The 15,920-nt window shown below is 47.2% G+C and overlaps 1 protein-coding gene across 1 annotated transcript; it reads left to right on the top strand.

Moving 5' to 3' along the window:
• Window positions 1-658: 658 nt before the first annotated feature.
• Window positions 659-12,645, top strand: LOC138767901 (tropomyosin Tod p 1.0102-like). The gene is made up of 7 exons (XM_069945768.1): window positions 659-733; window positions 1,040-1,158; window positions 5,437-5,526; window positions 5,623-5,849; window positions 6,733-6,805; window positions 9,660-9,722; window positions 12,187-12,645. The coding sequence occupies exons 1-7, from the start codon at window positions 721-723 to the stop codon at window positions 12,367-12,369; spliced, it is 768 nt and encodes a 255-aa protein (XP_069801869.1). The 5' UTR covers window positions 659-720; the 3' UTR covers window positions 12,370-12,645.
• Window positions 12,646-15,920: the final 3,275 nt, after the last annotated feature.

Below are 15,920 nucleotides of genomic sequence, written 5' to 3' on the forward strand. Positions count from 1 at the left end.
CAGGAAGGGACGCCTTGATGCAGTAGTAAGTGCAGGGAAAAAAGCACTTTATGAGAATTTTCCGTAATAAGTGTATATTGGGGATTTGTATAACGTTTGGGGGGCAATACAATACTTTAATAAAAATTCTCACCGGAGTTCTCCTTTAATGTATGCCAGTATAGAAGAATGAGGCAGAGTAGCTGACTACCATATTTCTATACAAGACAGGACAGTAACACTGAAAATTTGCTAAGTGCAAAAGTACTGCAGAGCGGCAAGGCACAGGCTCGCCCAACGGTATATATTTATCCCCAATTATGACTTGGGGATATATACGTATAACAAAATCTTATGGATTGGAGAACACAAAGTACCCCCCCCCTCCCTTGGCAGAGCCTCGCATACATACCTGTTCCTGCGCGTCCCGACACTGAAGCAGTGATTTCCTATGGCTATTGGACTCCTCTCCAATAATTTGCATATTGAGCGCGCAGATGCGGGATCGGGACACGTAGGAGTGGGTATGTATGGGGGGCCCTGTCCAGAAGTGGTGTGGGTTCGGGGGGCTGCCCGGGGTGACAGGTTCCCTTTAAACACCTCTTCTCTCATCTCCGTGTAGTGATGTTGACACAACTAGAAACAAGTATGTGATCTAGACGTTATATTTTGCAGGAACAAAGTAAAGATACAGTCGTTCGCCGCAGAACCCTGATCCAGAATAACAGGAGGATAAGTGAAATGCCGGTCCAAGGTAAGTGTGTGTGTGTGTGTGTGTGTGTGGCCGGAGTGGGGGCCAGTTCTACATGGTGTTAGTGTTCTCGCTGCCACTGACTGTGGGAAGCACATGAGAAGTCCCTGTTAGGCATGGGGGTTTTCAAAAGCATTAACCTTGATCAGAGGAAAATAATCCAAAGGACTTTTATTTTACTCCACAAAAAAAGTGTAGTTTTATGTACAAACCTGTAATATCGTTGGAAAAGATTTGTTGTGTTAATGTTTTCAGTGTTTGCAATATTTTTCCCCCAGTTTTCCTCAGCTTGTGATTTATGCATTACAGGAATGGATCAGATGCGTATATCAGGTGTGCTGAAAAAGATGGCCGGATACGAGTGTCGCACTGAAGACCTGGAGTTTCTCAAACATATGTTACACCAAGAGAAAATTAAAGTCTTAAAGGTACTAGTATATGAATACTCTAGGATCTCGCCCTGTAAGGGGTTCACACCATGTCCCTAGAGGGTCCTGGCACAGTCCCATACTGTAGTATGTGATCGTAGCCTTGGGGGTAACTTTGATGCTGTGTATGTGAGTATTGGAAAACATGGAGCAATATTGACCTGTAAGATGCATCTGGCTGCAGGTTCTTATGTGAACTCAGCCTAAATTTGGATATAGTTACCATCATAAGGGATGGGAGGGTCCACCACCTGACCAGGACGCCTTTTGACTTAATAGTACATACAGCCCCTGTGGCTTCTGATTGTTTTTAATGCAGTTCTCTGTCAGATTAAAGGGGTATTGCACTCAAACATAACTTTTCATATGTCACCAATGGTGAGACTAACAATTCCTTCCATATTTGGTATTATCCATTTAGTCTCCTTCCCCCAGTTCTCAGCTGCTGCTTTCTGCTGAAGGTACAAAAATCTGTGTTTGAGCTTTTCTCTCTATCTCCCCCTCCTCCCTTCTGAGATGGCTGATGTAAACAAGTCCCTGGCAGGCATTATCTGCAACATTGTAGCTTCTTTGAAATGCTGGTAGTATTAATCACAGCAAGTTCATCAGCAACTTGGCCTCAGAATAATCCTCCCAACATTACAAAGAAGCTACAATGTTGCAGATAAAGCCTGTCAGGGATGTGTTTACATGAGCAGTCTCAGAAGGGAGGAGGGGGAGACAGAAAAAAAGCTCACACACAGTTTTTTGTGTTTTTAGCAGAAAGAAGCAGCTGAAAACTGGGGGAAGGATACTGAATAGATAATAACAAGTATGTAAGGAATTTAGTCTCACCATGGGCAGCAACATATCAAAAGTCTCACCATGGGCAGCAACATATCAAAAGTTATGTTTCAGTGGAATAACCCTTTAATGCTATGTGAACTCAGTCTAATGCCTAAATTTGGATATAGTTACCATCATAACATTAAAGGGTTTTTCCACTGAAACATAACTTTTGATATGTTGCTGCCCATGGTGTGACTAACAATTCCTTCCATACTTGTTATCTATTCAGTATCCTTCCCCCAGTTCTCAGCTGCTGCTTTCTGCTAAAAACACAAAAAACTGTGTGAGCTTTTCTGTCTGTCTCCCTCTCCTCCCTTCTGAGACTGCTGATGTAAACACGTCCCTGACAGGCTTTATCTGCAACATTGTAGCTTCTTTGTAATGTTGGGAGGATTATTCTGAGGCCAAGTTGCTGACTAAGGCCCCATTCACACGTCCGTGTCAGTTTTTACTGTCAGGACCTCAAATGTCATCAGGATAGTATCAGGATTTCCTGACAGTAATCCGTTTTTACCATCAGGAAATCATCAGGAAAAACCTTCAGGATTTCCTGATGAGTAAAAAAAAAGTGTTTCCAACAGGGGCATGATGAGAGTTGTACTTCTGCAACCTAGATGGCCACAGGCTGCAGAAGTACAACTCCCATCATGGCCTGTTAGCAGGACATGGTGGGAGTTTTAGTATTTGGGGGGAGAGGGCTGTGTATCTCACCTGTCAGCGGCGGAAGAACAGCGGCGGCAGCTGGTGGGAGTCCCGGGCGGGCGGGTGCAAGCTGCTGCAGACTCGGAGAGGGAGGGGAACAGAGGTCGGGGTGGCGGCGGGGTGATGCGATGCGGCGCGGTCATCGGGCGGCGGCGGCGGGATGATGCGATGCGGCGGGGTCATCGGCGGGGTGATGTCATGCGGCGGCGGGGTCATCGGGCGGCAGCGGCGGGGTGATGCGATACGGCGGCGGGGCGATGCGGCGCGGCGGGGTAATGCGATGCGGGGTCAGCGGGCGGCGGGGTGATGCGATGCGGGGTCAGCGGGCGGCGGCGTGATGCGATACGGCGCGGGGTCATCGGGCGGCGGCGGCGGGGTGATGCGCTGCGGGGTCACCGGGCGGCGGCAGCTGATGTCCGGGTGCAGGGATCCCTTGGGTGGTGGCGGCGCGGCGTTCGGGCAGCGGGGGTGCCGGCGGGCTGTCAACCATCCGGAATCACGGGCACTTTCCTGATGTACATCAGGAAAGTGCCCGTGATTCCGGCGCCCCCATAGCCTTCTATGGGGGCGTCCGGAACGGAATTCCGGACAAAAATAGGACATGTCCTATTTTTTCCGGATATATTTTCCGGAACGGGACACCCTTCCGGAAAAATCCGGAAGGGTGTCCGTGACCAATTAAAGTCTATGGGTCCGGAAATCCGTCCGGATTTCCTGATAGGAAATCCGGATGGTTTTTCCAGACGTGTGAAGGGGGCCTAAGGCCCCATTCACACGTCCGTGTCAGTTTTTACTGTCAGGAAATCCTGATCAGGAGACCTCAAATGTCATCAGGATAGTATCAGGATTTCCTGACAGTAATCCGTTTTTACCATCAGGAAACCATCAGGAAAAACCTTCAGGATTTCCTGATGAGAAAAAAAAAATAGGACATGTCTTTCTGCAAACTGGATGGTCATAGCTTGCAGAATTACAACTCCCATCATGCTTGGCTGACAGGTCATGATGGAAGTTGTACTTCTGCAGTCTGTGGTCACCCAGGTTGCAGAAGTACAACTCCCATCATGACCTGTCAGCAAGGCATGGTGGGAGTTGTACTTCTGCCACCTGGATGGCCACAGGCTGCAGAACTACAACTCCCATCATGGCCTGTCAGCAGGGGCATGGTGGGAGTTGTACTTCTGCAACCTGGATGGCCACAGGCTGCAGAACTACAACTCCCATCATGGCCTGTCAGCAAGGCATGGTGGGAGTTGTACTTCTGCAACCTGGATGGCCACAGGCTGCAGAACTACAACTCCCATCATGGCCTGTCAGCAAGGCATGGTGGGAGTTGTACTTCTGCAACCTGGATGGCCACAGGCTGCAGAACTACAACTCCCATCATGGCCTGTCAGCAAGGCATGGTGGGAGTTGTACTTCTGCAACCTGGATGGCCACAGGCTGCAGAACTACAACTCCCATCATGGCCTGTCAGCAAGGCATGGTGGGAGTTGTACTTCTGCAACCTGGATGGCCACAGGCTGCAGAACTACAACTCCCATCATGACCTGTCAGCAAGGCATGGTGGGAGTTGTACTTCTGCCACCTGGATGGCCACAGGCTGCAGAAGTACAACTCCCATCATGGCCTGTCAGCAGGGCATGATGGGAGTTGTAATCTCACCTGTCCTGGCCGCCGGGGGGTGGGGGGATGGGGGGGGGGTGCGGGTGGCCGCGGGGTGCCGCGAGTGGCCGCGGGGGGGGGGGTGCGGGGGTGCCGCGAGTGGCCGCGGGGGGGGGGGGGGGGGTGCGGGGGTGCCGCGAGTGGCCGCGGGGGGGGGGGGGGGGGTGCGGGGGTGCCGCGGGGGGGTGCGGGGGTGCCGCAAGTGGCGCGAGTGGCTGCCGGGGGTACCTGCGGATGCAGCGAAGAGGCAGCAGGAGCAGAGGCGGAAGGTGAGTGGAACTCCGGACGCTTTCCTGATGTGCATCAGGAAAGCGTCCGGGGCCCGGGCGCTCCCATAGACTCCTATGGGGGCGTCCGGGCCGGATTTCCGGACGAAAATAGGACCGGTTCTAAAAAATCCGGTCCTATTTTCCGGAACGGACAGCCCTCCGGAAAATTCCGGAAGGGTGTCCGTGTCCAATGAAAGTCTATGCGTCCGGAAATCCGTCCTGATTTCCTGATAGGAAATCCGGGCGGTTTTTCCGGACGTGTGAAGGGGGCCTAACTCGCTGTGATTTAATACTCCCAGCGTTTCACCAAAGCTACAATGTTGCAGATATTGCCTGCCAGGGACTTGTTTACATCAGCCGTCTCAGAAAGGAGGAGGGGGGACAGAGAAAAGCTCAAACACAGATTTTTGTACCTTCAGCAGAAAGCAGCAGCTGAGAACTGGGGGAAGGAGACTAAATGGATAATACCAAATATGGAAGGAATTGTTAGTCTCACTATTGGTGACATATGAAAAGTTATGTTTGAGTGCAATACCCCTTTAACCTGACAGAACTGCATTAAAACAAACATCAGAAGCCACAGGGGCTGTATGTACTATAAGTCGAAAGGCGTCCTGGTCAGGTGGTGGACCCTCCCATCTGCGCTAGTATAGTACTTGTTGCTTTAAACACTTGTGTCATTTTCAGTGTTGGCTTCTAGTATACGTGTGTGTGTAAGGGGTAGGGACGGCGTTGTTCATCATTACCACCACTCCATTGCAAACACCCCTGGATACCACCCTTACAATTATTCATAATTTTCGCTTTGCTTTAGAAAGAATTTCTGTCTGTAAAAAAAGATCTCGCCGCCGCAAACCAAAATAAAGAATTGGTCTTGGCCAAGAAAGAAAACATTGAAGAGATGGTAACGTATTTGTTTTATATCGTGATGCTTTTTAGGATGTTCAGGTTACAGGAGGTGTATCTGTCAACGTATAATTTTTCTTCTTTGTTTTTGTAGAAACTGTCATATGAGAGGACTGTGAAGCTGGGGAGAGGGCTGCTGAGCAGGATGCAGGATCCGACCAGAGCTGCCGTTCTGTCACCTGATGATGTCATCAAGCAGCTAAATCCCATGACCATTCACACTGTGCACCAGCAGACGAGACTACAGCTGGCGGCAGCGGAGAAAGAACTTGCCAGAAGACGTCAGGAAGCTGCCGACAGGAGGAGTGAGACTGAAAATCGGTAAAGTAGCGTCATAATATTCCAAGCGTGTGTGGTGTGTCGGGTATAGCAGGGGTAGGGGTCCTTAGCTCTCCAGCTGTTGCAAAACTACAATTCCCATCATGCCTGGTATAGAGCTTTAGCTTTGGCTGTCCAGGCATGATGGGAGTTGTAGTTTTGCAACAGCTGTAGAGCCAAGGTTCCCTACCCCTGGTATAGACCTTTGCAAAAAGAACCAGTACCTTCCTAGAGCTGCTCTAGAGGTGTCCACCTTAATCTGTATAGGAGAGGAGCAAGAACTCTACAGATGGGAGGTCTGTGGCTTGGCTCCTATTCCTAAATTCCTAATCATATCTAAAGGCTAATGGTCCATTTACACAGATTATCTGCCAAAGATTTGAAGCCAAAGCCAGGAACAGACTATAAACAGAGATTAGGTTATAAAGGAAAGCCTGAGATTTTTCATCTTTTCAAATCCATTTCTGGCTTTGGCTTCAAATCTTTGGTAGATAATCTGTCAGATAATATTTCTGTGTAAATGGACCTTTATGGGGCCTCAGCCTGTTGCTTTCCAGCTGTAAAACTAGAAATATAGCACAGGTTGGGTAGCTGCCTATAGGTGGTGCCAGAGAGCCAGTTTTCTGGAGCATAGCTAATTTGCGTACTTGGGGTTTCCCAAGAAAGCATTGCCCATTGGATCTCTACAAGGAGATGCAGTATATTCAACAAGATGAATGGCATGTGGTAGGCTCGCTTATTTATATATAATACCTTGACTCTGAATAAGCCGTCATTCCTCACTCATATTTACCATGTATGCAAATAAGTGTTACGTTTCATGTACGTAAGTGCTGCCCGACATGGTTCAGTGGTAACTCTTTCTGCTTCTGTGTTCTTCTCTCAGGTCCTTGGCTTTGAAGTTGGAATCCTCTGAGCATCGTGTCAAGGAGGTGCAATGTAGGATCCAGCAGCTAAAGGTACGGTGTGTTGTAGGTGTACTCCCATAAATTACCATATTATGTACATCAACTAAGTTAAATTAAGTTTTGTGTTTCAAATTTTTTTTTTTTTTCTATAATGTAACATTCTTCAAGTGTTACTGTCAAATTAAAGGGGTTCTCCGATTAGAACATAGTTGCCTCCATCCACAGGATAGGGGACAAGTAAGAGATCATGGGGCATCTGACCTCCATACCCCAGCGATCTCCAGATTGGCCCCTGAATACAACCACTGCTCTATTTATTCACTGTGCAAGCGCTGTAATCGTCTCTTTTGTGTAAAGACTCCAAAGAAAGCAATTAACAGTCAACTAAATAACTGATGCAATATAAGGGGGGGGGGAAGGGTTCCAGGGTAGGGTGCATCATCAATTCTTCAAATATACACGAGTCCATAGAGCATAGGAAATGGAGAAGGCATTCCAGAAACGAGAGTCCATGCAGGAAGAGGAAGGGTGGCGGGTGTGGGTTTGGATTTGTATTGTTGCCAAGGTCTCAAATCCATGAGGAATCTGTCATGTTTATAACCAACCCAGCTGGTAAGCTCTTCCAGTCTGCAAATATGATTCGGTTTTTCATGCCATTGTTGAGCAGTAGAGGGAGAGTCACTAAGGGCCCTACTCCACCGGACGATTATCGTTAAATCGAATCTAAACAATCATTCATTTGAATGATGGACCTATTTTTATAATTTGTTCGCATTGAATAAGTCGTTCGCAGTAGTGATGAACGCAATAGCAACGACAAGACCGGTCTTTCGTAATAGCGATTGTTTATCGTTAACGATTATGCGACCAATAGTCATCCGGTGGAATAGGGCCCTAAGCCACAACAAAGGGAGGAAAAGTTTGACTGCCGCAATCATGAGTGGCAATGGAGAATTTGGAGGGGCGAAGAGAGGAAGAAGGTAAAGCCAATATAATTAGAGAAGGGGACAGGGGATATGTTAGATTTGCACACTGTTTATCGTACGCTTAACCTCTAGCCAGAAAGGTTTTATAAGGCTCCGTTCCCACTGAGCAAAGGTAGCGGAATTCCGCGACGGAATTGTCCGCCGCGGAATGCCGTTAGCCTCCCGCTCATAATGGGACTCTATGGGAGGCGCGCGCTCCTGCCCTGTCCGCGCTGAAGAATGAACATGTTCATTCTTCAGCGCGTACAGAGCAGCAGCGCGCGCCTCCCATAGACTCCCATTATGAGCGGGAGGCTAACGGCATTCCGCGGCGGACAATTCCGTCGCGGAATTCCGCTAGCTTTGCTCAGTGGGAATGGGGCCTAAGGTGGCAGAACCACTAAATATGTGATCAGGTTCCAGTGTCCCGGTGACAGCGCCAGCAGAGCTTACACATGGAAAGGCCTAAATGATACAAAAGCTCTGGAGTTCTGTACCAGCAAGTAAGTTATTTATAATTGTTTTCTTGGAGCTCAAAGTGTCACTGTTTCTTTTTTGCGGAAATCAATAGTACAGGCAATTTTTAGGAAACTTTGTAATTGGGTTTATTGGGCAAATCTGCCATTATCTGCATTCAAAAAGACTTCCCCCTAGGTTCTCTCGAGTCCTGTGTAACCTATGGAGAGGGGAGGAGAGAGATTAATCGCCAGCAGAGAACAAAGGATTACACAGGTGGACCTATGTGAAAGCCGGTATTCAGAAGTCCAAGAGATCAGTGCTGACTTCACAGAAGAGAACCTGGTAATGTCGCTGTAAATGAACTTTGTTGTCCTGTTTTGGTGCCTCATCTCCCTCCACCCCTCCCCTCTTCAAAAAGAACAATGAAGACAGGGGGGAGAGCTTCAGACTGCTTTTTCATGATAAAAATGCATTTTTCGGCTAATAAACCCAATTACAAAGTTTCTTAAAATTGCCTGTACTATTGATTTCTGCAAAAAGAAAAGATGTAAACAGTGGCACTTTTTAATGTATCTTGAGAACCCATAAGAGTTGTGTAGAATGTTTCTTCTCAATCAGTTAGGGAAAGTTGTAGTTCGGATTCCCAAGAGCAAAGAATGAGGGGGGTGGGGAGAAAATGATCTAGAAGAAGTTAAGAATAAAAGAAGGAAAGGCGAGGCTTTGTCTTAGCTCTGGGGAGGCAAAGCCTCTCTAGCCAAGTCAGATCTCTAGTCACTTTGTCTGTACACAAAAAAAAAACATTTGCCTGACTAGGTGGCCCTGTAGGAAGTTTAAGGATATAAGATCCAATCCGAGATTGTGGAGTGTTTCTAATGAAGGAGGCTTGTCATCTGTCATTAATGTGGATATGGCGCTGTACTCGTCTGTCTAGCAGCTCCAATGAGAATGAATAGAGCCGCAGGTCACCGGCCATACCCACAGCTGTATTCAAAACAAAGGAGTCGGGGGTTGTTCTGGAGACCCCCTGCAATCTCTTACTTGTCCCCTATCCTGTGGATGGGGAAAAGTAACTTCTAATTGGAGGACCCCTTTAATTTTTGACGTGTTATCAGACATATGAGTAGTTAAAGGGTCTCACTGCTGAGACCTGCTGTGATCACAAGATAGAGATGAGTGAACCTGGAGCATGCTCGAGTCCATCCGAACCCAAACGTTCGGCATTTGATTAGCGGCGGCTGCTGAAGTTGAATAAAGCCCTAAGGCTATGTGGAAAACATGGATATAGTCATGGGCTGTATCCTGTTTTCCAGACAACCTTAGAGCTTTATCTTAAGTTCAGAAGCCCCAGCTAATCAAATACCGAACAGTCGGGTTCGGATGGACTCTAACCCGAACCCGGTTCGCTCATCTCTAAATACTGTATATATTTTGTGTTGGTTTGCTGGCTGGCCTGCAGATTAACTTGCTGTATTGTTTAACAGGAAGAAGTGATGAGGCTGACAACACAGATCAGACAGGTGCAAGAAAATAAATTAGAGCTAGAGGTAAGTATCATATCATTCCTATATGCTTAATGCGCAAGTGCTTGATGCTTGACTCGCGTAACAGACCCCATTAAAGTCAATGGGAGATTTGAGCACCTAATACGGTGCGCACTGCTGGTTCACCTGAAATCCTCAGAAAGCGATGGAATGGTACTGACACAGCAGGGAGAACATACCAGGATGCATTAAAGGGATACTCCAGCAAAAGAAAAAAATAAATTAAAAAATGTACTTCTATTAAAAAAATCTTCAGTTTTCCAGTACTTATTAGCTGCTGTATGTCCTACAAGAATTGGTGGATTCTTTCCAGTCTGGAGAGCAGGAGAGGTTTTCTATAAGGATTTGCTGCTGCTCTGGACAGTTCCTGTCATGGACAGAGGTGGCAGCAGAGAGCACTGTGTCACACTGGAAAGAAGACACCACTTTTAGTACTTATCAGATGCGGTTAGTCTTTACTTTTATAAAAAAAAATTACAAATTTCTGGCACCAGTTTATTTGAATGCAATTTTTTTTTCTCTGGAGTACCCCTTTAAAGACTCATGGGTCACTGTATTACGCCACAATACTGACACCCATTTCCTAGATAAAGTGCAATTTAAATTGGTAAAAGTTCGTAAACCTTCTTTCCTGTACATTTATTTCCACACCCCTTAAAGTTGGCCCATCTTTGTTCCTGTCATAAATGTCGTAGACGAGGGGGAACACAGACTACACCCACCGGTGACTGTCATTGTGTTTGCGTGACACGGTCAGACCGATCCTAATTACATTTTAAAGGATGACCTTGTAGACCAGGGATGGGGAACCTTCGGCCCGCCAGCTGTTGCAAAACCAATGGGAAATGTAGTCTTGCAACAGCTGGATGGCCGAAGGTTCCCCATCCCTGTCATAGACTCATCAAACCAATACACCAATTGATTATTGGCCGATTACCGACTGTTTTAGATGGTAATCATTTAATGTAATATTGCCTATTAAAACACCACGATCAGCCGACATCGTGCAACGGGCAGAGTCAAAATGACAGCAACGGCCTGCTTTCCAACGCTTGGTTAAACAGGAGCAGTGGCAGTAGCCCGGCCTCTACAATAGGCCGCCAGGATTGTCCAGTCAGTTCCTCCTCCCTGCTAGCTGTCTGTCTGTGTAATAGTACAGCCAGCGAGCGGGGAACGAGGAGGAAGCGAATGCTGACCAGACAGTCCGGTGCTCACTTCCTCCTTTTTAATTAGAGATGATTGAACAGCGCTGATCAGGTTCGTACAAACCCGAACCATCGGCATTTGACTCCCGCAGTCTTTCCGTTCCGTGGGGAAGGTGGAGACAGCCCGAGTCCCGCCTGGAAAACAGGAATACAGCCTGGGCCATAGGTTGTATTCCAGGCGGGTCTTGGGCTGTCTCCACCTTCCCCACAGAACGGAAAGACTGCGGGAGCGCTGTTCAATAATCTCTACTTTTAATCACCAAGTGTAATACGGCCCTAAAGGAAATGGGGAATCCCATACACCCTTCATTACACATAAAGGAGGGCCTCATGCACACTCTGTAAAAATTATGGGCCAGGGCCTGGTAAAACCCTCTCTATAGTTGTGGGCGAGGGGCTGGTGGACACAACTGTGTACAATTGCTGTATATCAGTACCAGTATACTGCAGTACGGATGTAGTGTATGTCAGATGGCTATTTCTTTAGTAATAGTCTGTCCTGAAAAGGACTTTTGGGTGTTACTGACAGAGGCGGATTAACTTTATCATAGGCCCCGGGCTGTTCACCAGGCCTGGGCCCCTCACCCCACTGTAACTATGGCAGCACTACTGTGGTGTTCATAGTACAGGCTAGATAATATCATGATGCCCTGATTTGTGCAAAATTGGAGTAAAAAAAGCAGCTTTTTTCTTTTTTGCAAATCATGCCAAAACTGTAACCAGGAGACAATACACCACTAAAAGTATAAGTAAGGACCTATTATAATCCACTACTGGTTACTGGCCTACCTACCGTGCCTGCTAAATGCCGGCATCTGAGCCGAGCATCAGGTGACCTGGACCTATATAGACCCAGGTCACCTGATGCTCTCAGCCAATCACTGCTATGGTAGTAGCCAACATGGCTACGGCATAAGAAGTAGTGCCAGGCCTTCCCCGCGTGTTTGTGGCCTTTAACCAATAAACATTCAGTAAAGAGATTTGCACTTTGACATGAGGCGGTCAGATGAGCATCAAGCAGGGCCGAGCACCCTGACGCTCAACCGAGTACTATACCTGACAGAGCATGCTTGCTCAGCACTATTGGTGGAACTTCATGGGAGATCTATTGTCTTGTTCTTCTATTATGGATGTTTTGTTGCAGACAACTAAGTCTCATCATTTATACTATTACAGCCTTTAATTGTCAGGGCATGCTGGGAGTTGTAGTTTTCAGTCTAAGTTAACATGTATTTGTCTCTTTTTTTTTTTTTTTTTTTAAGGCGAGCCTGCAGAAGAAGAGAGAAGAGATCAGCTGCTGTCAGGAACAGGCGACGCCGAGCAGTGAGATGTCGGAGGAGGAGGAGGAGAGGTTGATCCGCACAATACAGAGGCTCCTCCATAGGAGGGACAATTATTTAGAGCGAGAGAGGATCATTCAGAAGCTGCGAAAAGAGCTCCAGTGATCTACTAATTATGTGCAGACTATCTAAGGGACAGTAGAGCTGTATATAGGAGATTACATTATGGATCCTACGCAGCGTGGAAGAGGCCCAGCAGCCAGCCTTACCATGTGTTACTAACTACATTTACTGCGTCTACTGGCGACTTGTCTCTCCGGCTTGGTCACACGTCTAACTTCCTGCTGTGCACGGGTGTATAACTACTCTAAATTATGAAGGTTGGGGTGTTTTTGTGTGTTTAATAAATCTGGAATTGCCTATTACTTTTCTGTTTACCATAATTCTTACCATAATTCTGAGATCTTGCAGTTTTCAGTCTGACCACAAAGCCATATAATAAGCTCACTCTTCCTGTTCTGTATAGAAATAGTCTCGTAGTCTCCTCCTAATCACAGGCATGATTACATCATAGCTGCTCTATACAGGGCTGTGGAGTCTGAGTCGGAGCTAGTTTTGGTTGGAGTCGGGGGGGGGGGGGGGGGGAAATGTACAGACTCCAACTTTAAAAAAATTCTTTAAACTATTTAGCATTGAGTTTTGATATGAACTTTATAAGTTTTGCTGTGTGTGTGTGTGTGCGCGCGTGCGCGTGCTATTGCTTGCCCCCACAGTGCCCCTCAATATCACTGTGTGACTCTATCAATATGACTGACCCCTCTGTATCACATGGATCTGGCATTGTTAGCAGTGTTTCTTTGTGTCTGGTGAATATTTAGTTAGAAACATCGAAGACTGTCAGCAGGAAAAGACCACCTGCTCCATCTAGTTTAGTTCTGAGTTGTTCAGGACATGAAAGCTGGAGACTGGCTGAATCCTCTGTACACACAGGAGAAGCTGCTTTATATACAGTATTCCTTATTCCCTCAGAAGTTGTAACAAGGATTATGTAGGACATTAGGGAGAAGCTGCTGAACCAGTGTGACAAATAACTCCCCTGGTATATGACCGGCCATTTATGAAGGAGTCTGAGTCGGTCCTGATAAATTCAGGAGTTGGAGTCAGAGCTGTGGCTTACCGACTCCACAGCCCTGGCTCTATACACAGGTCACAGAGCATGCCCAGAACAGTCTCCCATAGACATTGATTGTACTTGCTGAACTGTTCTGGTTTAGCAACATTCTCCAAACCCGAACGATTGGCATTTGATTTCCAGTGGCTGGAGAAGTAGGGAGTCCTTGAAAACATGGCTACAGCCTATAGCTTCCTATAACTATCCAAACAACTTACCCACCATCTCTAATGACATATATCGCCCCCCTGGTTCACAACTACGCTTTCTTGACCATTTTTCTACCTGGCTTCCTTACTTTCTATCTTCTGACATTCCCGCCCTCATCATGGGCGATTTTAATATCCCTATTGACAAACCACTTTCCCCATCGGCCTCTCAGTTTCTTTCCCTAACCTCCTCCCTTGGCCTCTCCCAGCATTCTGACTCTCCAACCCACAAGGGTGGGAATACCCTGGACCTTGTCTTCTTCAGACTTTGCCCAGTTTCTCGCCTTAATAACACTCATACCGGGCTCTCGGACCACAATCTTCTCTCCTTTTCAATCACTAATACTCATTCTCCTCCTGACACCCTAACCTTGGTCATGTACAGAAACTTACGTGCCATCAACACCCAACAACTTACAGACTCTGTACAGTCATCACTGCCTCCTATCTCTTCGCTCTCCTGTCCCAATCTGGCTGCCAAGTGCTATCACGACACCCTCAAAACAACCCTTGACAAAATGGCACCCTCACACCTCAATCAGCAAAACGCAGATGACCACAACCCTGGCACACACCTTCAACTCGTTTTCTTAGACTGTGTTCTAGGTGTGCTGAACGTTCGTGGAGGAAGTCTAAAACTGATGCAAACCTCCTACATTACAAATTTGTGCTTAGAAGCTACTACTCCGCTCTTCGTTCTGCTAAACAATCTTACTTTACCTCTCTCATTTCTTCTCTATCCCATAATCCAAAACGTCTCTTTGATACCCTCAACTCCCTCCTCAAACCCAAAGTTCAGACACCCGCAACTAACCTCTGTGCTGAAGACCTAGCATCCTACTTCAAGGAAAAGATAGATACCATCCGTCAGGAGATCACCTCCCAGTCCCAAAGAAGTGTTGATCCCATTCCCTCTTGTATTTCCTCCTCTTCCCTCTCAGTATTTGAACCTGTAACAGAGAAGGAAGTCTCCAGACTCCTCTCCTCCTCTCGTCCCACCACCTGCCCTAGTGACCCTATTCCCTCACACCTTGTCCAGTCTCTCTCTCCTGTTGTCACTACTTACCTTACTAAAATCTTCAACCTCTCCCTCTCCTCTGGCATCTTCCCCTCGGCTTTCAAACACTCCATTATCACTCCATTACTGAAAAAACCTTCTCTAGACCCCTCCTGTGCTGCCAACTATCGACCTGTCTCTAATCTTCCTTTTATCTCCAAACTGTTGGAACGTCTGGTCTATTCCCGCCTAACCTGCTACCTCTCTGACAACTCTCTCCTTGACCCCCTTCAGTCCGGTTTCCGTCCTCACCACTCTACAGAAACTGCCCTTACTAAAGTCTCTAACGATCTCCTCTCCGCCAAATCTAAAGGTGACCATTCACTTCTCATCCTCCTGGACCTATCTGCAGCTTTTGACACTGTAGACCACCAGCTCCTCTTCTCCACGCTCCGCTCTATCGGCCTCAAGGACTCTGCTCTTTCCTGGTTCTCCTCCTATCTCTCCGACTGCTCCTTTAGTGTATCACTTTCTGGCTCCACGTCATCTTCTCTCCCCCTTACAGTTGGGGTTCCTCAGGGATCAGTCCTGGGCCCTCTCCTTTTCTCACTTTACACTTTACCCATCGGACAAATCATCAGCAAGTTTGGTTTTCAGTACCATCTCTATGCTGATGATACCCAGCTATATACCATCTCTATGCTGATGATACCCAGCTATATACCTCCTCTCGTGACATCACCCAGCTATATACCATCTCTATGCTGATGATACCCAGCTGTATACCTCCTCCCCTGATATCACCCCCGCACTTCTACAGAACACCAGTAACTGTCTGTCTGCCGTCTCCAACGCTATGTCCTCCCTATTCCTAAAACTAAACCTAAGACTGAGCTTCTTGTCTTCCCTCCCTCTGCTAAACACCCTCCACCTGACATCTCCATCTCTGTCTGTGGTGCGACCATAGCCCCTACACAACAAGCCCGCTGCCTTGGGGTTATGTTTGACTCAGATCTTTCCTTCACTCCTCATATTAAATCTCTTTCACGTTCCTGTAATCTGCATCTAAAAAACATCTCTAAAATCCGTCCCTTCCTTCCTGTCGAATCTGCTAAAACTCTCATTGTCGCTCTGATTCATTCCCGTCTTGACTACTGCAATTCCTTACTAATCGGCCTTCCTTCCTCTAAACTCTCCTCTCTCCAGTCCATTCTCAATACAGCGGCCAGGCTCATCCCCATGTCCAGCCGCTATACTGATGCCTCCCCCCTGTGCCAGTCACTACATTGGCTCCCTATTAAACACAGGATACAATACAAAGTCTTCCTGCTCACCCATA

The sequence above is a fragment of the Dendropsophus ebraccatus genome, chromosome 11 (assembly GCF_027789765.1).
Source record: "Dendropsophus ebraccatus isolate aDenEbr1 chromosome 11, aDenEbr1.pat, whole genome shotgun sequence".
NCBI lineage: Eukaryota > Metazoa > Chordata > Amphibia > Anura > Hylidae > Dendropsophus > Dendropsophus ebraccatus.